This window comes from Ochotona curzoniae, unplaced genomic scaffold, assembly GCF_017591425.1.
Source record: "Ochotona curzoniae isolate NIBS_2020 unplaced genomic scaffold, NIBS_Ocur_1.0 scaffold_4763, whole genome shotgun sequence".
Taxonomy (NCBI): domain Eukaryota; kingdom Metazoa; phylum Chordata; class Mammalia; order Lagomorpha; family Ochotonidae; genus Ochotona; species Ochotona curzoniae.
Window position 1 is genome coordinate 9,068,739 of NW_024467123.1, and position 26,273 is coordinate 9,095,011.

The following is a 26,273-nucleotide window of genomic DNA, read 5'->3' on the forward strand; positions in this document are numbered from 1 at the left end:
CCAAACTTATGCCTTTTAAGATTTGTTTTATTTTTATTTGGAAGACAGAGTTACACAGAGAGGAGGAGAGAGAGAAAGGGAAAGAGAGAGAGGTCTTTCATCCGTTGGCTCAATCCCTGAATAACCACAACAGCTAGAGCTGAGCTGATCCAAAGCCAGGAGCCAGGAGCTTCTTCTGGGTCTACCACATGGTTGCAGAGGCCCAAGAACCTGGGCCATCTTCCACTACTTTCCTGGGCCATTAGCAGAGAGCTGGATCAGAGGTGGAACAGCTGGGACACAAACCAGCCACTATTTGGGTGCTGGTGCCATAGGCAGAGGTATATCTTACCAGGCCACAGCACTGACCCCCAGGATAAATATTTTAACCTACAAAATGTAAAGATTAATGTTTATATTACAAAATTCTATAATCCAGAACAGAATCACAAAATTTGTTATGCAAAATATCTAATATATATTGTTATGATTTAGAACATAAGCCCTCAAATAATCTTAAAAAAGAAGAAAAATGAAAGATACATTTTTCAAGCAAAAATGACTGCAAAAGTACACAAACCAAATCATGTGGCATTTGCATAAGGACAGACATGGAATGGAAATGAAGATCCAGAAACTAACCCCTTATGTCTATGCCAATTAATCTTTGACAAAGGAGCCAAGACCATTCAACCAGTTGAGAGGAGAATCTAAATGTTGCAATGACAATTTCATATCCAAAAATGAGTTTAAATGGAGCTAAAAGCACCACATTGTTGGAAGAAAATGCAGGAATAAATCATTTGTGGTCCTAGCAATGAATTCTCAAGTACACACCAAAATTGTGAGCAACAAAGCCAAAAGAAAAATTAGGACTTGATCAAAACTTAGGTTTTGTGCATCAAAGGATATTATCCAAAAAGGCAGAAGAAAACTACAAAAGGGGAGAGCAGGTCTGCAAGTCATACATCTGACAAAGCATCTAGAATGTGTAAAGAACTCTTACAATGTAACAAAAAAACAAGCAGCCCAACTCAGAGGTGGGCAAAGACCTTGAGTAGACACTTTGTCCAGAGAAGATATGCTGATTTCATATAAGCACATGAAAGCTTCTCCCCATGATTAAAGATAAGCAAATCAAAACCATAATTAGGGAGACGGTGTTGTGGTCCACCAAGTTAAGCTGCTGTTTGTGAGGCCCACATCTCATCTCAGAGTTCTGGTTGGAGTCCCAGATGCTGCATTTCTGACCCAATTCCTATTAATGTGCCTAGGAAAGCAGCAGATGAGGATCCAAGTACTTGGCACCCTGCCAATCACAGGGGAGACTAGCATGGAGCTCCAGGCTCCTGGCTTCCACCTGGTCCAGCCCTGGCTGGCCAGGAACGTGGATTAACAGATAGAAGATCTCTCTCTCTCTCTCTCTCACTATCACTCTCCCTTTCAAATAACACCAGCATTCCATATAGGCACTTGTTCATGTGCCAGGAAAGCAGCAGAAGATGGCCTAAGTCCTTAGGACCTATGTGAGAAGCCTTGAAGAAGCTCCTGGCCCCTGACTTCCGGCTTGTGGACCAACTCAGCTCTCGCCATTGTGGTCTCTGAGGAGTGAACCAGTGAGGGGGAAATCTTTCTGTCTCTTCTTCTCTCCGTAAATCTGCCTTTCCAATAGAAATAAATAAGTCTATTTTTTTTTTTAATTCAGTGATTTGGCTGGAAACTAGAAATGCTTTCCCTGAAAACAGCTCCCTATGGTAAGCTTTTTTTTTTTTTTAAGATTTATTTATTTTATTGGAAAGGCAGTTATACAGAGAGGAGGAGAGGCAGAGGGGAAGGTCTTCCGTCTGAAGATTCACTCCCCAAGTGAGCACAATGGCCGGTGCCACACCGATCCGAAGCCAGGAGCCAGGAACTTCCTCCAGGTCTCCCACAGGGGTGCAGGATCCCAAAGCATTGGGCCATCCTCGATTGCTTTCCCAGGCCACAAGCAGGGAGCTGGATGGGAAGTGGAGCATCTGGGGTTAGAACTGGCACCCATATGGAATCCCGGCGCGTTCAAGGTGAAGACCTTAACCATTATGCTATTGCGCCAGAACCCCTATGGTAAGCTTTTGAAGGCTGTGATGAAACTGAACCTTGACTCAACCTTGAAATTGAATGTAAGACAAGTGAGAAGAAGACAAAGCCCAGCTTAGGAGCTGAACACACACAGTCAGTGAATCAGAAGCCTTCCAAAAGCATAACTATCAGAATGAAGAGATTATTGAGTTCTTTAGAAAAATAAAAGTATCATATGATTAAGCAATTCCAAAAGGAAGAAAAATGTCGCATCTCAAGGAAAGTGGGACTAGTCACTAGTTCCACATTATCTGGAGAATAGCTGAGGAGCCGCACATCATTTGCGAAACAATATTTTCAGTCAGTGAATGGAATTGTAAGCTGTTCGTTGCAGAAGCTTCTGGAATCCAAGATGAATTTAGTCCCATGCCCAACTTTGTGTACTTCCTTGCCACCACCATGAGCTTATGTTCGTCAGCTTAATGACGTGCAAGCCCTTTGTGCAGAGAGCTAAATCAGACTACAGCTGATGACAAGATGCTAAGGGAACGGGTACAACTGACCAAAAGGGCAAAGCTCATTGGTTGCAGTTGTGCTGCGGTGAAGACCTAAGGACAAGAATTGCAGGCCAGCAATGTCACAGAGCAGAGTCTCAAGTGTAAAAAATGAACACACACACAGCAGATACATGGTGAGTTGCAGCAATATGCTCCTCAACTTCCTGCTCAGGGTCCCTGATCATTCTGATTTCTCTCTCTCTTTTTTTTTTTACCGTGCCTTTTATAAAATATCTATCTACAGAGAAAAATGTTAGCAACATTAGTTTTTTAATGCTTGTAGATCTTATGGTACAAAATTTAATTTTCACATTTGAAAGCAGCAAAGGATGGTCCAAATTCTTGGGATCCTGCACCCACATGAGAAACACAGAAGAAGATCTCAGCTCCTGATTTCAGATAGGCTCAGCTCCAGCTGTTGCATCCACTTGAGGAGGGAACCAGCAGATGGGAAAATCTTCCCATTTCTCCTTCTCTCTGTAAAGCTCTGTTTCCAATAAAAATATTTTTTAAAAACTATTTTATAATGTAAATTCCCCCCCAGAAAACTGGGGAAGGAGGAATGGTATACCAGACAGCCTATTAGTTGCCTAGGGTAACAGAATAATGTACTCCATCCATTGAAACTGCCTATCCCCTTTATGGCACTGTTGTCCCTGCTAGATTTAATGCTAGACCCAAATTGAGGCCAAAGATGAAATAAAATGAACACAAAACCACAGCTGTCTTCTCACAGTCACAATTAGACCTAACTTCTCCAGGGTGCAACAGATCAAAAGAGGAAGTTCCTATGACAACAGCGACCAGTACACTAATTGAGGTCTCAAGTGAAGTTACTGGGTAACAGTTTCCTCATCTGGAAAATAAGCCTCAAAGGGGTTCTGGTGAGGATTAAGTGGTATAAGCCGTGGACGGGAGTTGCAGAATGTTTAATAGGTAGTAAGTACTCAGTATAATCCTACATAAAGGTTCTGAACACCTATGAATGCATCAAGCTGGAGACATACGGCAATAAACAAAGCACACAGAAGTCCCACTCTGTGGGAATTAAAATCCCAAGGAGGGGTCTGGCGCAGTAGTGGCTAAAGTTCTTGCCTTGCACGCGCCGCATCCTGTACAAGCACTGGTTCTAAGCCTAACTGCTCCACTTCCCATCCAGCTCCCTGCTTGTGGCCTGGGAAGGCAGTTGAGGACAGCCCCAAACCCTGGGACCCTGCATCCATATGGGAGACCCAGAAGAAACTCCTGGCTTTAGATCAGCTCAGCTCTGGCTGTTGTGGCAACTTGGGGAGTGAATCAACGGACAGAAGTATCTTCCTCTCTGTCTCTCCTCCTCTCTGTGTATCTGATTTTCCGATAAAAATAAATAACTCCTAAAAAAATATCCCAAGGAGGAGAGACAAATGACAACTCAGTAAAGTGACCATCTCTGATCATATTAATAGGGAAATGTAGATAGTTGGGAGGGGCTGGGATAAGAGAGGTGGCAGTTGTAACTGGGCCAGCCAGAAAAGCCATGTCGGCAGGACGTGTGGCAGAAAGCAATGAGGCTATCTGGAGGGAGAGAGTTCTAGACAAGGAAACCACCAGCATCCAAAGAACAGAGTAACCATGGTAACCATGGAACCCAGGGGCTGGAGGGTGTGCACACAGGTCCCCAATCCCCATCTCCAAAATGCTGAACTCCAAATCCCTCCAGTCACGCTTACGTCCTGTCATCTTTCACCTGCAGGTGTGTGTGCTTGACAGTCCCTGCATCTGGAAGAGCCAGCTTCCCCTAGGTGGGGACCATGCCATGGCCTCCTGTGGCCCCTCCTTCTGCCACATCTCTCTGTCAGCTCCACCACTCGCGGGGCTGGGAACCATGTGGGCCCTGCAGCTCTCTCTCTCTGCTGTCAATGTTATCAGTATTGCTCATCTTGGGAAGAATACCCCAAGAAGTCAACACCTCCCTCAAAGGTGAAACTGTAAATTCCACGACCATCTCAGCCTCTGCTAGTGACAGCCAGAGTTCTAATTAGTCATGTTCTGTTCTTAATGGGGAAATAAACTGAATACGCAAGAGCAGTTCTGACAGAGAGGAAATGGGGAGGAGAAGGAAGGGAATGACGAAAAAGAAGCAAGAAAAGGGGAGAGGAAGGACATAATTAAACTACAAAAGAAAAAGTATAAATGAGGTATGGGCGTGGCCCTTCCTGCATCTATAAAAACGGGAGAGGGGAGCAATACCCTCCTCCATTAACTCTTTCCTGTACTTGTTCATTTGAGAGATGAGATTTTTGGCTAAGATTTTTTTTTTTCAATAACAGCAAGTTTTCCTTCCAAACTGAAAAGAATTCACAAAGTGGGGGAGAGGAGTGAGAAAATACCCTCTCTACAAACGTTTTAAAGTGGGCAGCGCCATTCTTGCCTTTCACTTGGAAAATCGCCTGAAATTGGCAGTGACTTTTTCCCCCTGCGTCCAGTCTCTCTCTCTCTCTTTTTTTTTTTCTTTAGTAGCTACAACAGGAAAGTGTCAGGATGCCTCGAAAACCTCACAGCCACCGCCGGATGCTCCAAAGTCAAGATCCTCCCGCAGACCGGAAATGCCTCTGCCCGCTCCAAGGTCCCCTCCCCACCAGCCCTCTCTATTGTCTGGAGAGATTTGCGTACATCCGACCCGAGAGGCCTCCCGCCTATAATCAAAGAGCTGACCCCAGAGAGGCGAGGCACGGGGCTGTCTTAGCCTTCCTGGCTAACACTTGGAGCCTACTGTGTGTGGGTCTGGATGCCTGAGCCACCGGCTAGGAACTGAGGGGCTAACACACATTTCCCAAGGTCCCTGGCCAGCGAGGGAGGTATGAGGGTGGGTGCCTGCACTGCTGCCAGCGCTTCACCTTTTCCTAAGGGTGGGATTCCATCATACAGGTTTCCTCACGCCCCATCTGAAGGCACAGCTGCTGTCAGGCATGCTTTGGTGGGTGGCTAGAATCTCCAAACACGGGGATTTAAGAACAGTGCTTAAGAGTTTTTTTGGAGGGGACAAAATTAGGTTAGATATTAACAGGGATTTCATAAAACCCAAATGGGATGAAAAATAAATGTCAGTACAACATAAGGATCAAACTCTTAGCTATTCACAAGGCATCCTGAGTGACTGATTTACCCTATTTTGTTCCATGTTTTATCAGTAGTCATGTCAATAACAACTCCAAGGAACAGACTTGCAAGATCATTAATTAATAGATTTTAAGGAAAATTCAATGTAACTGGAACAGGAGTTTTGGCAAGTATGTCCCCAGCAAAATGTACTTCCCCAAAGTCCAAATAAAGTTTTCTTGAATTTCTGTCCCCTCTCCATTAACTCAAATGAATATTCACAGTGATAAACTTCCTCCTCCCCGCCCCCCTCACCCCAAAGCTGGTCAAAAATGTAGAGACACAGTAGGTACTTTCACTATCAGAAATGGTTTCCCCTTTTCCCACAAGATGTCTTATCAGCTTTCTCCCTGAGAAAACCATAAAAACTAAGAAAAAGAAACCTTATGCAATAGTTCTCTAAATAACATAATACACAGCAAGCTAGTCATCCCTAAAAGTGATGTTGTTTAAAGAGTCAAAGTACATCATCTCACAAAATCAATATCCTATTAAGTTAGGAAAGGTTTGAATATCAAAGACCAACGAACTGAATAACTTAAAGTATAAGTACATGACCCAGAGGATTAATCACACACTGTCATGGCGAAATTAGGGCAATTCTTCCAATCATTAACGTTTTGCTTACAAAAATGTGCTTTTCTGTTTGTCTTCCTGCTAAATGATAACCGTTTTAAAGTTGAATCTCCTGATAAAAAGAGTTAAAAACAAAACAGGAGTTGTGCGGTAAAGGTCATGTATGCCGCTTCGACATGAAGTAGCCACAAGACAAACAAATGAAAAATGCTCGGATTGTAGGGAGAATTTGTAAATATTCATTGGCAGTCTGCAATGGGGCACTCTGGAAAGGCAATGCCAACCAGAACCCCGAGAATACTGTGTCTCCTCCAGTCCACCTGTTCCTGATTCTTCAGGACACAGTCAGAACAGGAGCAACTCAGAGAGAGGATCAGCTCCCATCGGAAAACAGCCTCCGTCCAGGGAATCGCTCCGGAGTGACTCCTCAGATCCCCCCTCCCCGATCGATATGTAAACTGGTATTTTTCTGCCTCATAGTCATGCTACAGTTACTTCCAAGAATAAATATTTAACCAGAGGTTATCTCCAGAAACAAAACACACATTCACACACACTCACACAGGATGCAGAGATTCCAGGATCACTTTAATTCAACAGCAGGGTTCACAAGCACCCCGTTCTCCAAATATCTGATAGCCCCGTTTCTTAGACAAGACTGATTTTGCCCCCTGGAAACTTTGATGTAGTCAAGTTCTAGGGGTGGCAGCTGGTGGGAGGGGAACTCAACCCTGGGGTGTCTGCTTTGAGCCCCAACTTGAAGAAATGGAGGAGATGGGGGAACAGGGAGGGCATTGTGGGGATCACTTAGACCACCTGCCTCTGTGCCAAGGTCAAGAACTTCACATTTCTGGGTCTATCCACACCTCTCAAAACCAGGACTAATCTTCGTGCCAATCTAAACTCACCAGGAACCTCATGGGAATATGAGAGCAGGATGCGACAGTTCCCCAAGAGCAACACTTGTTTCATTCTGTCTTTGGCTGTGTCCAGAGCCACAGCCCTGACGGAAGAAGGGCCATTCCTGTAAAGGCCGTCAGCCAGTGGGGTACCCAACTCCACAACTAAAGGCCAGAGAGGTCAAGGCCAAAGAGCGGCCTATCTCAAGCACAAGTCTTTGTCATGGTTTTCCTGGAACCTCAGGAACCTGACAGCTCAGCTAGCAGCTCCCAGCAGTAGGAAACCTCAGCCGACACTCACCAGCACCTTAGCGGAGACCTCACAGTCCCTCCCTCCATTCCACCTCAAGCTTCCTTCTCATCACCTACACATCTCCCTCCAGGAAGTGGCAGGACTCCCTGGAGGGAAGCCGAGGGCCCCCCCAGGGTCAGAGAGATTCAAGACCCAGCTGCTGCTTCTATACCAGGGACTTCTAAGGGCACTGGTTCCCCTCCAAGAGTAGTCCCCACTTGGCCCAGCAGCTCCGGCTTCACCTGGGCGTTAGAAACACAAACTCCGCTCCCATCCCACCTGTAGTCCCAACAGAGGCCTCCTGCGTTTCAGCAAAGCCAAGCGGATGGCCAGGCAGCCACGGATTACTCAGCCCTGCCACGGATTGCTCGCGTCCTCTCGGCCCGGCGCCCCTGTCCCAGACGCCGCTCCCCAACCCCCACTCCCCGCCCCAACCCCGAGCTGGCTGCACCGAGTCGGGTCTGGAGCCGCTGCCGACGAGGGATGACGCAGTGTTGATTCACGCTGGTCAAGGACGGCGGCCCGGGCCAGCTCGGCGACAGAGGCGAATCGATGGGGCCCGGGTGGCCGGCGGAGCTGGCCTCGGCCGTGGCTCTTGCCTGATGCGCCTGGGACTCCAACCCGTCGGAGCCGGGATCTGCCAGCAGGAGCCACACCAACTCCCTTCACCCCGACCCCAACTCCTGCACGCACACACACAGCCTCCTAGCAGATATCCAAGCGAAACCCAAATCCACCATCCAGGGGTCCGCCCCGGGCCGCAGCGCAGATACGCGCCCACGGGGACGAAAGCCCCACTGCCACCCAGGACCGCGCCGGGCACGCGGGAGGCGCTGCGAGAAATGGCGTTCGGCTCCCCCAAAGAACCAGACGGCTGCCGAGGTCAGTCGTCCTAGGGACGCATTTATTTCGTAGATATTATTCATTAAAAAAAAAAAAAGGAACACCATTTTGGACACTTTTTTTTTACAGGAAACAACTCTCTATATACACGTTATAGACATTGCTTGATATAAAACACAGTATCTACAATCTACTTACATTTAATCAACCTGCGATTTGTAGCTCACCTGCAATTAATTTCATCACCAAGAAGTCAGTTTCACTGTCTGCGCGCTGCACCGGGGCTATCCCTCAACACCATGGCCAAACAGGTGGTGACAGCGCAAAAGAAGCATGTAAGAATCTTTCTTAAGTGACAAAAAAGGACACACATCCTGGAGCCCAAAGGTCTAAAATGGCTCCGGATTTAAGACATCGGATAAGAATGTCATATAAAGAATGTTCCCTTTTAAAACATTCCGCGGCTGCCTGAAGTGTGGTTCCCTTGGGCAAAACACACCTCTGGGTTTGGGGTTCCTCTCTGCCTTTCCACTAGCTAGGAGTACATACAGATTCCAGAGAAGTCATTAAAACCTGGACGTTATAACTTAAAACTTTTAACAAAAACCTTCAGAAACTACCGTTTATAAATAGAAATAACAATTTAAATGGGGCTGAATTTAATCACTAAAAGTCACTTCACCAAAACAACCTAAAATATCAACCATCTGATGAATCAAAATTAAGGTTTCCTTGGAGGTTTGTTAATTAACCAGTGCACCACAGAGTTTAAGGTTTCCAGGAGGCCAGAACGTTGATTCCCTTGCTTATACAAGCTTCCCAGGTCTTCTGTGAAGATTTTCTGTTGCAAAATGTTATTCCCAAGTCCAGTTTTCCTGGTGCCAGTGGTCATCATCCAGCATTAAAATAGCCCTTATCACCTTCAATGTCCACTTCCTGATCAGAATCCTCGGAAATCTCCGATTCAAGGTCTTCCTGGGAGGCCACGGAGGGCGAACACTGGGAGCTCTCCAAAGAAGCACCTTTGTTCTGCTCGCTGGGCAGTTCTGGCCGCTGCTCACAGGGGCTGTCCACGTTGTCCTGTTCTTTTTTGTTGCTTTGGGGGTTCTCCTGAATGAAGGGAAGAAAATTGGATTCGAGTAGGATCGTGCAACAAGAAGGAAGGAAGAGGGACAAATGAAAACATCTTTCCACCTGCACCCTCGACTTGGTTTTTCAGTTATCAAATGTGTGGCCAGCTACCATCTTTTTCATTCAGAAGAACACATATGTAGGCCACTTTCTCACAGTGGAGGCAATGAAGTTTCTCTCCCATCAAAGACGATCCTCTTGCCAGATAAGTACCAGCCGCCAGAGTGGCAATGTATTACATCAAGTGAACACCTAATACCAGCCCAGACCCACGACTCTGAAGTTTAAGGGGGAAAGACACATGACTACAGATACAAGCTCTCTTCATTCTGTACATTTTTCAAACTTTTTAATTAATAGTGATCTTCTGCACATTTTTAAAAGAACGATGTTAAATACGGTGAGTTTAGAAGAAAGTTTTTAAATTATTACACTGGATCCCTTTTTACGTCATCTTTTGGAATATACTGGTAAACCTCTGTGTGCATAAAAAAACACAGCAAGGTACAGAGCCATGGGAAAGAAGAAAACACAAAATTAGAAAAATGTCCCCAGCTGAAAAGGAAGACTACTACATACAATATGCTTAAACGCTAGGTCAATCTTCTAAAAAAAAAAAAATCGCCTTTATTCCAATATTTTTTTAAAAGTAGAGGTTTTTACCAGCAAATAAATAAATTGGTGCATTTTTAATCCTGTTCTTCTGCATAATGAACACAGGACACTACACTGAAGTGTTAAAATATTCTGCTAAGTTTTTTTTTTAAAAAAAAAAAACAAGACTGTGGACTAATATATTCACCATATAGGAACGATGTAAGAGACAATTCAAAGGAAATATTTAAATCATGCTAGAGTACTAGAATGATAGCAATGGTATCATCTTATTTCGAATGAAAAAATAATGATCAATTGCAAAATCTGTATTGCTTTACATTTCCCCATAGTAGCATGTCCCTAAATGTTTTTGTTTTAAACATTTTTTTTTTTTACTGTCAACTGCATATCACGGACAAAGTTATTGTACTGATAATTTTCAGATAACTTCGGAAACACATCAAGGAGAAGACAACAAAACTGAATGTTGAGCTTTAAATCAATAGAGCTTCTTTTAAAAACTGAATCAGCCTTTACTTTTTATCACTTATTGTGTAACAAGGTCACTTGGAAGAAAAACTGTTAGAAAGTTTAAGCTACTTTTCGAACAGGCTTGGATATTTTCTTGCATATTTCATAACCATTTTAAGAGCTGGCATTAGATGGGAAATAATGTTAAACTCTTCGATATTTAATTCTTCTTTTAAAAAAAAAACACACACACATTTGAAACAAGACTTAACGGTGTTTGTTTCCTTGGGTTTACTCTTGAGGTCTGCCTGGTTTTATTATGGCTGTGTAAATAAAAGAAACAATTTTCTCCCAAAGATAACTGCTTAAGTCATTTACTGTCAATTACTTTATCTTTCCTGCGTTAATTAGATAAACAACATATGGGGTTTATAAAACAATTAGCCCGGAGTTTTACTAGCTCGTGTGTGAAAACCCAAGCATAATTGATATAGGAACTGCATTAGGTGCTTTTAACATTACTGCCACCTGAGCAGCTCATCCTGCATTTCAGCAGGACTATTTGCCTTTTTAATCAAGGTGAAGAGGTTAAATAGTCTCGCAAATGACTTTTGCATACAACCCATAACAGGCCTCGCAATGAGATAACGTGATAAAAAAAATATATTTATTTCCATAGAAACGTAACCAAGTAGATACCTGTTTTAGTCTTCTCCATTTTGCGCGTCGATTCTGAAACCAGGTTTTGACCTACAGGAAGGAAAGAAAGAAAATTTGCCAGGAGCTCAGGACCCAAAAAGAGAGTGCGCGCTGCGTGGAGGGGAGATGCGGAGAGAGCGCGCTGCGTGGAGGGGAGATGCGGAGAGAGCGCGCTGCGTGGAGGGCAGATGCGGAGCTGGGCGGTGCAGCCACCAGCCCCCCGAGGTGCAGGACGCTTGGGCTCCTCTGGCCGCTGGTCTCCCGCTCTGACCAGCGGGGAGGGGGCCCGGCGCGCATACCTGTCTCTCGCTGAGTTGCAGCATCTTGGCCAACCGCTTCCTCTCGGGAGGGGAGAGGTACTTCTGGGTCTCGAACTTCTTCTCCAGCTCGATGGTCTGGTCGTTGGAGAACCTCACCTGGCCGCCTTTCCGTTTATGCAGAGGCCTCTGCAGGAAAGGGCTCCAGAGTAAGGGTTTGCCTGTGGACGGCAAGCAGCGGCGGTTAAGGGTCAGGCCTGGTCCCGGCACGACAAAGGGGAACAGGGATCTCGGAAGTCCACCCAATTGGGCACGTCCACCGGACAGCACAGGGACCCCACACGGTCCCACCCCCACAGCGCGAGATCTACCCAGACACGCACAAGTCTCCCCCACGGGTGGACACACACACACACACACACACACACACACACACACACCGAGAAATGCCCACGCCAGGCTGGGCTTCAAATGCAAGTGTCCCCTTTGGCCCGTCGCTCTTAAACTGATAAACAACTGTGTATACCCCGAAGCCCTCCCGTAACCCGCATTTCTAAAACACTGAGGGGGCTGGACCAGGGGCAGGGGGTATACGTTTAGGGGGCTGCTCTACTACCCAAGGCCCGGATGTGCGGGCAGCGCCCCGCAACCAGTGCCCTGTAAGGCCGTTCCAGAAGCGTCCAATCTTGACCCCAGCTTGCCGCGGCCTCCTCTGATTTCACACCCGGCCGGCGGGGGCGGCCAGTTAAAGCCACCCCGTGGGCTATGGCAACATTTCCGTCAATGTGTTTCCTGTTGGTCTATCTCGAAAAACCCTTCGCTTCCTCCTGCGCAGTCCCAGCAGTAACCCAAGGAAACCCAGAGCGCGCTCTGCGACAACGTTCGCCCCAGACCCGCCAGGCCGAGGGTCCCGGTCCAGGTACCACGGGCCAGCAGAGTCCGCCGGGCTGATCCCCGCCACTCGACACTGAAACAGACACCACAGAACTTGGACAAAGAGTTCAGACACGACCCTCCACGTCGCCCAAGGGGCACAGAGATAAAGGCCGCGCCATGCTAACGGTGACATTAAGATGATAATGAATTAAAATGCTAATGGACTCCGAGGTCCCTACTGAAATTGCCCAAAACTGAGCGGTCTGAAAACGGTAGGGAACCCTCCCCCCCTCCGTCCCGAGGCTCCGGCTTCCTTATTTGTCCTAGGGCTTCGGACCCCAGAGGCGACAAAGACCCCCCAGAGCGCGAATCTCGGGTGGCTTAATTCTAAGGCTTCGCGCTTAGGAGACTGCCCTGCAACCTCTGGGGCGGCCCTTGCCAGCTGGCGCCGGGGGTCTGCAGTTTCCTTCTGTAAAGGGGAGTGTCAGTCCGTCCGTCCGTCGGTGCATCAGCAGAGCCTTTGCCTAAACGATTTTAAAGCTGGTATTGTGTGGGTTTTTTTTTTTTTTTTTGCTTGCGTCAGGCTTCAGGCTGGTGCAAAACAACCCCGAGAGAAAAAAAAAATAGGAAGCAACTGGTTATTTTAGCTGCCATAAAGTCACATCCCACACAGAGGAAATGAACAATATCAGAAAAACGGATCCCGGCTATCAGAAGTCGAGTGTTTCCTGAATTTGTCTGTATTGAGGATGTCGATAAAATAATCAGCAGCGTGCACTGCTCCGGGGGAAGGGGCTGCTTCGTGCAGCCAGGAAAACACTTAACAGCTTCTGAAACCAGATTTACTCCTATCGAGAACTCAAGATTTCCTGTATGAACGGAAAGGGTCAGGCTCTTTCACTGCACAAGCTTGCTGAACCCAGGCCAGCCCGGTAACCACCCGGGCCCAGAAGCTCCCCCCTTGCCGCTCCGGGCCGGCCCGGGACGCCTCGACACCCACTGCCTCGTCGCTCCCGCGCAGGGGACCCCCACCCCGAGCGACGCGCGCGGCCCGTGGCGGCTCATCCCCGTGCCCACTCCCACCCGCCTCCCGGGCCCAGACGCCTGCAAGGTGCAGGAAAAGCAATCTGAGTCACGGTGCGGTCAGCCAGCCCCGAGCAGTGCGCCGCGGGGCCCCGCGCCTCGAGTCCCCGCGCGCGGGCGCGCGCGCCCGAGAGTCGCTTTCGCCACAACTTTCTATTGCCTTCCCGGTGTCCCGCAAGCCGCCTCCCGGGCGCTGCCACCTGCCGGGTGGCGCCTCCCTCGCCGCAGCCGGGACTCGGCCCCGCCTTACCCAAGGGGTCGTGCCGGAGCAAGGCGTGCGTGTAGTCGTTCACCGTGCGCGGGAAGGGGTACAAAGGACCCCCGAAACCGCCGGGGCTGTAGGCGGCTGCCAGCGCGGCAGCGGAGTGGTGGGAGAAGGCGGGGTGGATCGGCGTGGGCTCGTACACCGGAGTCCGGTAGGAGGACACGAGGCTGGTGAAGGACGAGTTAGGGGAAGGCAGCGTGGGGGTGGGCGTGGGTGCGGCGGGCGCCCGGCCGAGGATGTCCTCGATGTAGAAGGGCGTGGGGTGCGCGGGCTGCAGCAGCGGCGTGGGCGCGTACAGGGGCGCCGCGGCCGCCGCCGGCCCAGGGTGCGGGTACTGCATGGCTCCGTGCGCTGCCGCCCCTCCGAGAGCTGCCGCTCCCCGCCGCCCTGCTACATTTATCCGCGCTCCGCGCTCCCGGCGATAGGCTCCGCCGGCCGCGGGGTGGGGCCGCGCTCCCTGGCCCCTTCCTGCCGCCGGGCCCTGCGGCCAATGGCACGGGGCCCCCGGAGCCGCCTCCCGCCCCTACCCCCGGCCCGCCCCCGGCCAGCCAAGCTCTCCGCCCCCGGGACCCACTAGTTCCCTGGCTCCAGGAACCCCCTGCTCCGGGGTGCCCCGTCGCCGCCACGGTCACGGTCCCCACGAGGGATCACCTCCACCCCCGGACACCCTGGCCAGAGACGCCCTGGAGCGCAGCCCAGAGCCGCGGGCCGTCCGGAGGGACGCGTGGAAAGCAGCCGCTTGGAGCACCGGGCCAGCGCGGAGGCACCGCTGCCGAAGCTCGGGGGACAGTCCAGGACCCCTGGACCCTGAAGAGAAGCAGCGGGAGGCGGGGACGCCAAGGCGCTGGCCGGAACGCCCCGCGGCCGCTCCGCGCCCCCCACCCCCGAGTAACGGTGGCGCTGACTGTTGATCGGGGAGCCTCCCTTGTAGATAGCGGGACAGCGCCGTGGGTTCCCCGCGAGTGCCACTTCAGAGAGCCACGACCCTGGGCTGAGGCCCCACGGGGTGCGTATCACCGGACCTCGGGTGCGCCCGTCCGCCCCACTTGGGGGCCTCGGACTCGGCCCGTTGTCTGGGAAGCTGGCAGGAGCTGCTCCGGACGGGACTGCAGGGCGAGCCCGGGTCTATGCGCCTGGCAGAGGCAAAAGCAGTCCTCTTGGATCCCCTGGGGGCTGCTGCAGCTCGCTTCTACCCGGGCCCCGGGGGTCGCAGCTGCACGCAGCCGGGCTTCCCCGAGCTGCACGTGTTTCCTATTGAAGCCTTGGCGCCGGCCCGTGTGGCCCCCGCTTCGCTCGCCTCCAGGGCACCGGGGCACTGACTTGATGGACGCCCTCCTGCGGTCGTCACACCTCGCGGTGAGCGGTTTGTACCGAGGTCCTCCATTAATCGTGGAGATGGAAAGACTCCCCGGCTTGTTCTGTTGCGCAGATTTTTAAAAAATAAAAAGTAAAATTGATGTATTGGAACTATTTCTCCAAACGCAGTTGGACCTTGGTTAAAAGAGGAAGTGGCTGGGAAGCCAGATGGCCTGGATTCCAGTTTCACTTCACACGTTTTTCTTGAACGGCTACTGTGGGCCAACGTGACACATGCCCGCCTCTGTCCCCGTGGAAACGGGAAGCAGATTCCGCAGGGTGACACATACATATGTGCTAGGAAGACCCCTGCCATAAAGACCTGAGCTCGCGACTTGACTTGGTTGTGGCAGCGGGAGGGGGATTTGAGAAAGGGAATAAGGACTTCCCAAAACATGATGTTTGAGATGAGAGGGACCAACCCAGCCGAAAGACCAGCACTGAGTGTCCATTAGTAAAACTTCTATCTGGACCACTTGGGACTTGGCCTAAAGTTTACTATTCTTTTGAGTTGAGGTTGTAAGTATCTTTTAAAATCCAATCAGAGCAGGGGCCCGGCATCGTGGACTAGCGGCTAAACTCCTCCTCACCTTGAAGGAACCTCAGGATCTCAAATGGGCGTCTGTTCTAGTCCCGGCAGCTCCACTTCCCATCCAGCTCCCTGCTTGTGGCCTGGGAAAGCAGTCGAGGATGGCCCAAAGCCTTGGGACCCTGCACCCATGTGGGAGAACTGGAAGAGGTTCCTGGGTCCTGGCTTCTGATCTGCGCAGCACCGGTTGTTGCATTCACTTGGTGAGTGAACCATCGGACGGAAGATCTTCCTCTCTGTATATCTGACTTTAGTGTTCAAGATGGTAGGTGCCAGAAAAAGTGCAAAGACAGAGCTACCACCTGCAGCACTGGCATTCCATATGAGCGCGGTTGCAGTCCTAGCTGTTGCAGTTCCAACCCAGTGTCCCTGCCAAGGCACCTGGGAAAGCAAAGCGCTTGGGCCCCTGCATTCATGTGGGAGACCAGAAGAAATTCTGGCTTCTGGCTTCAGGCCCATGAGACCATTTGGATAGTGAACTAGTGGATAGATGATCTCTCTCCCTCTCTATAGCTCTTTCAGATAAATACATCTGACAAGAATCTGGTCTGGGATCACCTCAAAGTTTCTTTGGAGATGTCCCCAATCGAACCGCTAGACTCAGAACCCTAACCATGAAGAGAAGTGCAGGTTCCATGGTCTGCCATGAAGTGCAAACGCCAGAGCCGAGCCTCCTCAGAGGCTCAGACGGAGCAGTGGACAGCACAATCAGGTGCACATGGAGGATATGGCAGTCTATCAGAACTGGCAGAGGATACCTGGCACCACAGCAGAGGACAGAACAAGTCAATCAACTACCCCAGCCATATGTTGGCAGTGAAAACCTGGGCAAACGGAGACTCTAAGATGGACTATGTCAATCAGTGGATTCTGCAACAACTTCATCATGCTTGGAATGGCGAGACTGGCAGCAATTCATAACTGTTGAAATATCAAAAGTACTCGAGCAGGACCCTTGGAGCATGCCCCACATCAGGGACCTGGGATGGGTGGGAAGCTGGGTGGGGTTTTTCCCTTTATCTCCCACTTTACCCCAGGTACGGGGGCGGGGGAGAAGCAATGATGTGGAAACAGTGGTCTTACCCACTTTCCTGTAGCCCTTGGCCCTTTATGCCCTAATCATCTATGTAAAGATTGTCAAAACTAAAGGGAAAAAAACAGATACATACATCTGAAAAAGAAAACAACTGCTTTGAAGACTTCCAGTAGCCAAATATAATTTATTCACAGATAAATTAGTGTAGTGGACACTTGGCCTCGTGGATGAGATGCTCACTTTTCATATCAGAGCTGCGGGAGTCAAGCTCTCCAGTCAAGCTCCACCGTGAATTCCAGCTTAATGCTAATGCACATTCCAGGCGGCAGCAGGAGATAGCTCTAGTAGTCAGGTCCTTCCCACCCGCGAGGGAGACCCTGAATGAACTCTGCTCCTGGCCTCTCCAGCGTTTGGAGAGTGAAGCGAAAGATGGAAATGAAAGCTCTCTCCTCTTTCTTCCCCGCAAATAAACACATTAAAAAAAAAAAAATTTATTTGAAAGCCAGAGTTACAGAGAGGAGAAAAGAGATCTTCCATCTGGTGGTTCACTCTTCAAATGGCTACAAGGACCATACATTGCACCAGGCCAGAGTCAGGACCAGGAGTTCCATCTGGGCCTCCCATGTGCTAGCAGGGGCCCAAGTACTAGCACCATCTTTGGCTGCTCTTCCCGCAGGAAATAAGCAGGCAGCTGAATCAGAAGCTGAGCAGCTGGGATTCCAACCAGAGCTCACCTGAGATGCCGTTCTTGCAACCAGTGACTTAATATGTGGTGCCACAATTCAGACTCATAAAAATAAGAATTCTCAAAACACATTGTTGAATAATCAGCCAGGAAGTTGACAGAGATACTCAGAGGGATAAAAGGAGTAGTGGATGGGAAAGCAGGGATACTGCCAGCTAACCGATATACAAAAGTTGATGAAAATTAAAAAGGCAGACAATGTGATAACTCACTCAAGAAGAACTAATGCATATCTAAACTAATGGCTGAAACAAGAATGAGGATTTTCATAGTCATTGCCCCACTTGGTTGAATACTGGAGTTTTAAGAAACTAAGTGACATTTTGAGGGAGAAAACTAAATGTGAATTGTATGTTAGATAACATTTAAAATTAACTTGTTTTAAGTTTCTTGGCATTGTGAATTATTTTTCTTAAATGTCCTTATTCTTGGGAGATGCAAATTAAAATATTTCCATGACCAGTGCATTGGGCTTGTCAAGTTAAGCCTTCACCTGCAGGGCTGGTTTCCCATGTGGGTGCCAGTTCAAGGCTGAGCTGCTGCACTTCTGATCCACTTCTCTGCTGGTGGCCTGGGAAAGCAGCAGAGGATGACTTAAGTGCTTGGCCTCCTGCACTGACATGGGAGACTCAGATGAGAGCTCCTAGGTCCTATCTTTGAACTACCCCAGCTCCAGCCATTGTGGCCACTTGGGGAGTAAACCAGCAGAAGAGAATTCTCTCTCTCCTCTATCTGTAACGTTGCCTTTCAAATAGAATAGAATAGAATAGAATAGAATGGAATGGAATGGGATGGAATAGAATAAGAATAGAATAAGAATAGAATAGAATAGAATAGAATAGTTTAAAACTCTTAAAAGAAAAATTTATTTCCAGGTCCAGCGCAATGGCTCAATTGACTAATCCTCCCCCTACGAGCACTGGGATCCCATATGGGCCTTGCTTCATGTCCCAGCTGCTCCACTTCCTATCCAGCTCCCTGCTTTAACCTGGGAAAGCAGTGGAGGGTGGTCCAAAACCTTGGTACTGTGTACCCACATGGGAGAACCAGAGGGAGCTTCTGGCTCCTGGCTTCGGATCAGCTTAGCTCTAGGCATTGAGGCCATTTGGAGTGATTCAGTGGATGGAAGAGTTTTCTCTTTGTTTCTCCTTTCTGTGAATTTTCTTTCCCAATAAAAATAAATAAATGTACTTCCAAAAATTTGATTACACATATGTGTTCATGCATACGTACATACCCATATAAAATGCACACATTTGTATTAATACATACATATATATATACAGATACAATGTTCAAAAGGTTTATGGAAAATGCATATTGTTAAAAATATGCACACAAATAAAAGTTCTATTTTCTGTTAATTTTCTTTTTTAAGATTTATTTATTTTTACTGAAAAGTCAGAATTACAGAGGAAGACAGAAAAACAAATCTTTCATCTACTAGTTTACTCCCCCAAAAGCTGCCACAACCAGAGCTGGATCAGTCCAAAGCTAGGAGCCAGGAGCTTTTTCCAGGTCTCCCACATGGATGCAGCAGCCCAAGAACTTGGCCAGCCTCCACAGCTTTCCCAAGTCATAAGCATGGAGCTAGATCAGAAGTGGAGCACCGTTGGGCCCAGCACGTTAGCATAGTGGCTGAAGTCCTCGCCTTCCATGCGCCTGGATCCCATATGGGCGCCAGTTCTAATCCCAGAGGCCACACTTCCCATCCAGCTCCCTGCCTGTGGCCTAGGAAAGCAGCAGAGGACAGCCCAAAGCCTTGAGACCCTGCACCTACATGGGAGGCCCAGAAGAAGCTCCTGGCTTTGAATCACCTCAGTTCTGGTCCTTGTGGTCACTTGAGGAGTGAATCAGTGGTTGGAACCTCTTTCTCCCTGTCTCTCCTCCTCTCTGTATATATGTGCCTTTCTAATAAAAATTAAAACAAAAATAAATCTTTTTAAAAAGTATATGTATATGTGTGTATGTATATTACTTATACAAAAGAAAAAGAAGAAGAAGAAATAGAGTCATGGGGACACAAATTCCTGCTTATATGGAATGCTGATGCCACAGGTGAAGGATTTAGTCCTCTGTGGTCACTACACTCCCTCCCATCCCACCCTTAACCCAATACATTTTCCCCTAACCCCATAAATTTTTTATGTACTCTAAAAATAGAGCAAACATACAAAATCATTGGTGAATTCAAGTGCGGAGTATACAGATATTTGTTGTACTATACTTTCAATTTGCTTGTAGGTTTGAAGTGTGTCAGTATAAAAACTGGGTGGGGGAAGAGGGAAATATGAAGTTATAAAATAAAAGCGTTGTCTCTTAAAAAGAAAGAAAGAAAGAACAAAGTACCAGATGTTGAATTATCTGTTAGGTCCACACACAGTTTTGGTGCCTTGCCCTGGGAAGTCATCCAGAGACGGTGTTTGGCAATGGCTATGATTCTCCAAGGGGCAGCGGCCATTCTCACCATGTGGCCTGATGGAGAGCGTACTGTGCCCCAAGCACCCATAGCAGCCTCAAAGGACATTACTCTGTGAAGTTCAAGTGTGCTTTCAGACCTCTGTGGGGGTCTTCAAAGATTGGGACCTCATGGGACAAAAGAGATCACCGTGATGATTATTTTTCTTGAACACTGTTTTCCCTTCATTCTCCCTTTTCACCCTTTTCTGTTTATTCCACCTATGAAAAATTAAGACAATTAACCGAGTTACCGAAAGCCTTTGCCATCAACCCCTAGCTGGCTCTCATTCTCCAAAGATTGCACTGATTCTTAGTGTTGGCTCTTTTTTCTTCATGGCTTAGCCACCAGTCAAAATGATGTAACTCTACAAAATTTTTAAAAATAAATATTAAAATGCTAGTCACTAATAATGGAAGCATCATCTCTTTCTTTGATTTTGCCCCAGACTCTGGGACGTGGCTAGAGGCCTTTCAGGATTGGTGAAACATTCCAACTCAGCTACATAATCCTCACCGACAAATTGAAGCACTTAATTCCGCTGAGCTATATAACACCACCTTTTCCAAATCCAATCGTCAGATCCGTGTTCACTTTGTTATAGTTTAAAAAAAAAATTACAACCACATTTGTGAGTGTCACATTTATTGAACTACATAATTTTTAATATCACTTGTGTGGGTTTTATAGTTTGTTTTATTGTTTTAAAAGTCATTTGGGGCGCTAAAAGAACTAGATTTTTCCAAACTTTTTCCTATGATTTTTTTTTCACACAGTCAGAACTAATAAAACAAAACTGTTGCAGCTATTTAATTCAAAATCTCTTGGAGTTTCAATATTTTTTCTCTGCAGGATACGAAAACCAATAAAGCTACATGAGATTTTAATTATATTCTGAATTAAACAAGACTCTCTCCAAAAATTCGGCACCATTTATGTCAGTCATTGCCATTGTGCAAGAGACCAAATTTTGCAAGAAGAGATGGTGTTTCCCACTTCTGATTTATCTTGTATAGACTTAGGCGAAGTTGCTACAACTTATTTTGGTAATTAAATTTACATAGAAGTAAATTTTGAAGTTGGTTTTAGCTTGAAAGCACCAGTGATTTATATTATACCAACTTGGTTCTGCTTATGCATGTACCAGAAGTTTCATTACCTTCAATTATTGGGGTGACTAGATTATTAAACCACAATCAAGTCATTATGTTTTATTTTATTGTGAGGAAAAATCAAATAAGTCAGGGATTTAGTGTTCAGTGCCCACAAAATGCTAACTTGATTGAATAAAAATGCCTCATTCATTTCCCAAATGGAATAAGAATCCTGTAATCCATGATGTCCCTTCACTGACATTCTCTCTCCATGTTTGACATTCCACACAGTGCATGATGTGGCACTGTAATGCAGGTGAATTTTTAAAGAGATTTATTTATTTTTATTGGAAAGGCAGATATACAGAGAGGAGGAGAGACAGAGAGGAAGATCTTCCATCCACTGATTCACTCCTCAAGTGAGCGCAACGACCAGAGCTGAGGTGATTCAAAGCCAGGAGCTTCTTCTGGGCCTCTCATGTGGGTACAGGGTCCCAAGGCTTTGGGCCGTCCTCTGCTGCTTTCCTAGGCCACAGGCAGGGAGCTGGATGGGAAGCACTGGGATTAGAACTGGCACCCATATGGGATCCTGGCACATGCAAGGCGAGGACTTTAGCCACTATGCTAACGTGCTGAGCCCCATGCAAATGAATTTTACTGGCCACATAGCTTAAGTGGAAATTATACTATTTGTTCAATTTTTTTTTAAAAAAAAAGCACCCAATTTTTTTTAACATATTTGAACAAGATTTGAACAGACATCTCACCAGAGAAGATACATAAATGCCGAACCAGCACATGGAAAGATGTTCAACATCATTACTCATCACGGAAATACAAATCAAAACCACATTGACATGTCACTTCATACGCACCAGACGTATTTATAAGAAACCATAACAAATGTTAGTGAGGAGGTGGTGATTTGGAGTCCTTAGACTTTGGGGGCAATGTGGAGTGCAGATAGCCTGACAGTTCCTGAAAAGGTTCAACCCAGTGTTACAGCACACCAGCAGAACGCTGGCCATGGCAGCACAACGGAATCCCAAGCAGTGGGCACACATTCACACAAAGACGTGCCTACAACTGTTCACAGCAGGATTATCCAGAAAATAGAAATAATTCAGGACCTGGTACGGTGGCTTAGCGGTTAAAACCCTCACCTTGAATGCACCTCAGGATCCCATATCGGTGCCAGCTCTAATCCCGGCAGTTCCACTTCCCATCCAGCTCCCTGCCTGTGGCCTGGGAAAGCAGTTGAGGACCGCCCAAAGCCTTGGGACCCTGTACCCTGCGTGGGAGACCTGGCTCTTGGTTTTGGATTGCCGCAGCACTGGCCATTGTCGTCACTTGGGGAGTGAATCATCAGACAGAAAATCTTTGTCTCTGTCTCTCCTCCTCTGTGTATATCTGACTTTGCAATAAAATAAATGAATCTTAAAAAAAAAAGAAAGCCAATGATCCTCAAGCAAAGAATGCATTCATGTCTATTCATAGTGGAATATTAATTTGGGGATTAAAAAAGAACAAAGTTGGGATTGACACTACATCAGGGGTGAACTTTGAAAACATTGTTTTCAAAAGCAACCAGATGGGAGAGACCAGAAATTATATGACTGAATTTATACAAAATGTCCCAAACAGGCAACAAGAGAGAGGAAGGAAGAGGAGGTGAGTAGCTGCATTGAACTGGGAAAGTTGGCACTAAATGAAGGATGACAGCTAATGAATACAGGTTGTTTTTATTTTCAAGATTTACTTATTCTTATTGGAAAGGCAGATTTACTGAGAGAAAGAGAGACAAAGGTCTTTCCCCCACTGATTCACTCTCCAAGTGGCTGCAACAGCTGTTGCTCAGCTAAGCCGAAGCAAGGACCCAGGTCTCCCACATGGGTGCAGGGTCCCAAGGCTTTGGGTCATCCTTGACTGCTTGCCCAGGCCACAAGCCGGGAGCTGGATGGGAAGTGAAACAGCCAAGACAATAACCAGCGCCCATATGGGATCCTGGTGCAGCCTAGGCAAGAATTTATTTTTATTTATATTTCCTTTTGTTTTAAATTTTATTTTATTTTTTATAATATATTTCATTCTTGCTCATGTCTACATAGCAGATCAAGGTAGGAAGGGTCGAGGATCAGGGGTAAGTGGGCTAGAACATTGTTTACACATTATCTTTTTCTTCTTCCTTTATCTGGGAAATGGGGGAGATAAGGGCAAAAGCTACACCCAGGCTCCCAACCGCCTTACCAACGTCCGGGAATGGACAACGGCCACCTGATGCAATCCATGGGTCCCCGTTGTGGAGCAAGTTCTGAGGGTTCTGCTCAGGTGGTTTTCAGATGCTGTTGATACTGCTGATTCAAGGATGAAGAAATCCTTCCAAGGTCAATTGGTTGACATTGTCCACCTCAGAGTCTCCATTTGCCCAGAAATTTGCTATCAAGCTTTGCTGGAACAGTTGATCAATTTATTCTGCCCTCTTTCCGCTGCAAACCAATGGTTGCCAAACCCCCGGACCTGCCCTGCTGTGCTCACATTTTGGCCCTCACATACACCAGGAGAGCTGTAACCCAGTCAGAGTAACACCCAAAAACCCACATGGACCAGCCCACAGCTCTGGTTCCTGTGCCTGCTAGCATCATGTGCAGTGGACTGGTCCGGTCTGCCCCACATCCCATTCAGACCTCATACACATTGAAGCCTAACTCAAGCCAACCGACTCCACCATCCAGCCCACACAAATGCCAGTGGGTGCCATTGCCTGTCCAGCCAGTCCCACCCCCATGCTCACCAGTGGGAGTTTCAGCCCATCACAGAGGTGCACACAGCTCCCCACTGGATCCATGTACTGCTCTGCATCTTGCACACTGCAGGGGGTTTTGCAGCCTCGCTCAACATGACTTGGCCCCAGTTCCAGCACTTGCTGGCTGATGCTATGGCAAAGCCCAACCAGCCTGCCAGTGCTGCGCTGATCCAAAGCCAGGAGCCAGGAACTTCCTCCAAGTCTCCTACGTGGGTGCCGGGCCAGGCTTTTTTTTTTTTAAGAGCTAGTGAAAAAGTCTTAAAAGTTACGGTGGGGGGCCTGGCGCCGTGGCCTATCGGCTAAAGTCCTCACCTTGAATGCGCCTCAGGATCCCAGTGCGCACAAGTTCCAATCCCAGTGGCCCCGCTTCCCATCCAGCTCCCTGCTTGTGACCTGGGAAAGCAATTGAGGACAGCCCAAAGCCTTAGGACCCTGCACCCCTGTGCACTGGCTGGTGCTGCGCCAATCCGAAGCCAGGATCCAGGAACTTCCTCAAGATCTCCCACATGAGTGCCTGCTTCGGCTGAGTCTAGGCCAGGCTAAAGCCAGAATCTGGTGTTCCTTTTGGATCTCCCATGTGGGTGCAGTAGCCCAAGCACTAGGGCCTTCTGCTGCTGCTTTCCAAGGTCATAGCAAGGAGCTGGATCAGAAGTGGAGCAACAGGGACTCAAGCCCATCTGGAATGTGGCACAGTAGGTGGCAGCTGAACCCACTGTGCCATGATGCCTGCTCTGTAACATTGCTTCTCGGGATTTCTTTAGCTCTGGAGGGCAGTTAAGACACTTGGTAACCGTCTCTATGTCCATCTTCTTCAGAGACAATGGGTGTGAATCTCTTCAGTGATTGGCACACTTTGGTTGCACACTTCATAGTTTTTTCCACTAAAAACCTGGTCATTTGAAACTCAGATCCTTCACTCCTTAGGATTTGCATTTGTTGCTTCCTAGGGGCTACAGTGATCTGTTGAACGACTGTTATTTTGGTACTCTGTGTCATTTTGTACTCTACAAAGTCTACTCTTTGATTGTATGGTCTTTCCAGTCTTCCTTCCAAGTCTTGGAAATTGGCTGTTGGGACCATTTAAAAAATTTAAACAGGCCATTGCAAGCCAGGCCTTCACTCTACTTGAGCTGAGCCTCAGGTCTTTTTCTGAGTTCACACCCTAACCTGGGCAAATGTCTTCCATGGGTGCTTCTGAACGACCTAATTTCCTTAAGAAATTTCTTTCCTGGTTGGTGTTGTGATAAAATATGTTAAGTTGTTGCCTGCCATTCCAGCAACCATATGGGAGTCCTAGTTTGAGTCCTTGCTGCTCTGCTTCTAATCCAGATCCCTGCTGTGTGCACGAAAAGCAGTGGAAGTTGTCCCTGCCAACCACCCATGTGGGATGGAGTTCTCAGGGCTGCAAACTTCAGCTCTAACCATAGCCAGTCATTGATCGCAGACATTTGGGGAATGGACCAGCAGATACAAAATCTCTTTCAGGCCCGGTGCCATAGCATAGTGGCTAAAGTCCTCTCCTCAGGATCCCATCTGGGTGCTGGTACTAATCCCAGAGGCCCCACACACTTCCCATTCAGCCCCCTGCCTATGGCCTTGGGACCCTGCACCTGCATGGGAGACCCGGAATAGGCTGCTGGCTTTGGATTGGCTAAGCTCCAACCGTTGTGGCCGCTTGGGGAGTGAGCCAGCAGACGGAAGACCTTCCTCTCTGTCTCTCCTCCTCTCTCTGTATATCTACTTTTCCAATAAAAATAATCTTAAAAAAAAAAAAGAAAGAAAAATCTCTCTCCACATCTCCATTACCCTTCTGTTAATAAATCTTTTCTAAAAAAAGGAAAAAAATCTTCACTCTTTTCCCAGAATTTAGACACTCACTCACTCGTTCATGTCAACTCTGTGGGTCCAAACGACAGCAGGTTGCTTATTAGTCTTACAATTGTTTTGTTTTACAAATTTCTTTATTTTTGTTGCAAAGTCAGATATACAGAGAGGAGAGAAAGAAGGTAAGATCTTCCCTCTGATGGTTCACTCCCCAAGCAGCCGCAACAGCCAGTGCTGTGCTGATCCAAAGCCAGGAGCCAGGAGCCTCTTCTGGGACTCCCACATGGATGCAGGGTCCCAAGGCTTTGGGCCATCCTCGACTGCTTTCCCAGGCCACAAAAGGGAGCTGGATGTGAAGCGGGGCCGCTGGGATTAGAACCAGTGCCCATATGGGACCCTGGCAAGTTCAAGGTTAGGACTTTAGCTGCTAGGCTAGCGTGCCAGGCCCTTGCAATTGTTTTTGAGAAATGTCCACCACATTTCTACCTTAAGTTACAAGGTAAATGAAACAGGGCCACACCTGGGACTTTGCCATCTTTGACACCGAGCTGGGGAGGCAAATAGGCAAAGGTTCTGATTTGCCTTTTTCTTGATCAGCGTATGCTTCCTAGAACCAAAACCTGACCGAATTGTTTCTGAATCCCTGC

At 47.7% G+C, this 26,273-nt stretch overlaps 1 protein-coding gene across 1 annotated transcript; it reads right to left on the minus strand.

Moving 5' to 3' along the window:
• Positions 1-8,377: 8,377 nt before the first annotated feature.
• Positions 8,378-14,102, minus strand: HHEX (hematopoietically expressed homeobox). The gene is made up of 4 exons (XM_040970315.1): positions 13,707-14,102; positions 11,540-11,718; positions 11,241-11,291; positions 8,378-9,452 (listed from the first exon to the last, which is right to left on the minus strand). Exons 1-4 carry the CDS (start codon positions 14,059-14,061, stop codon positions 9,234-9,236), a joined length of 804 nt encoding a protein of 267 aa, XP_040826249.1. The 5' UTR covers positions 14,062-14,102; the 3' UTR covers positions 8,378-9,233.
• Between the last annotated feature and the right edge of the window lie 12,171 nt (positions 14,103-26,273).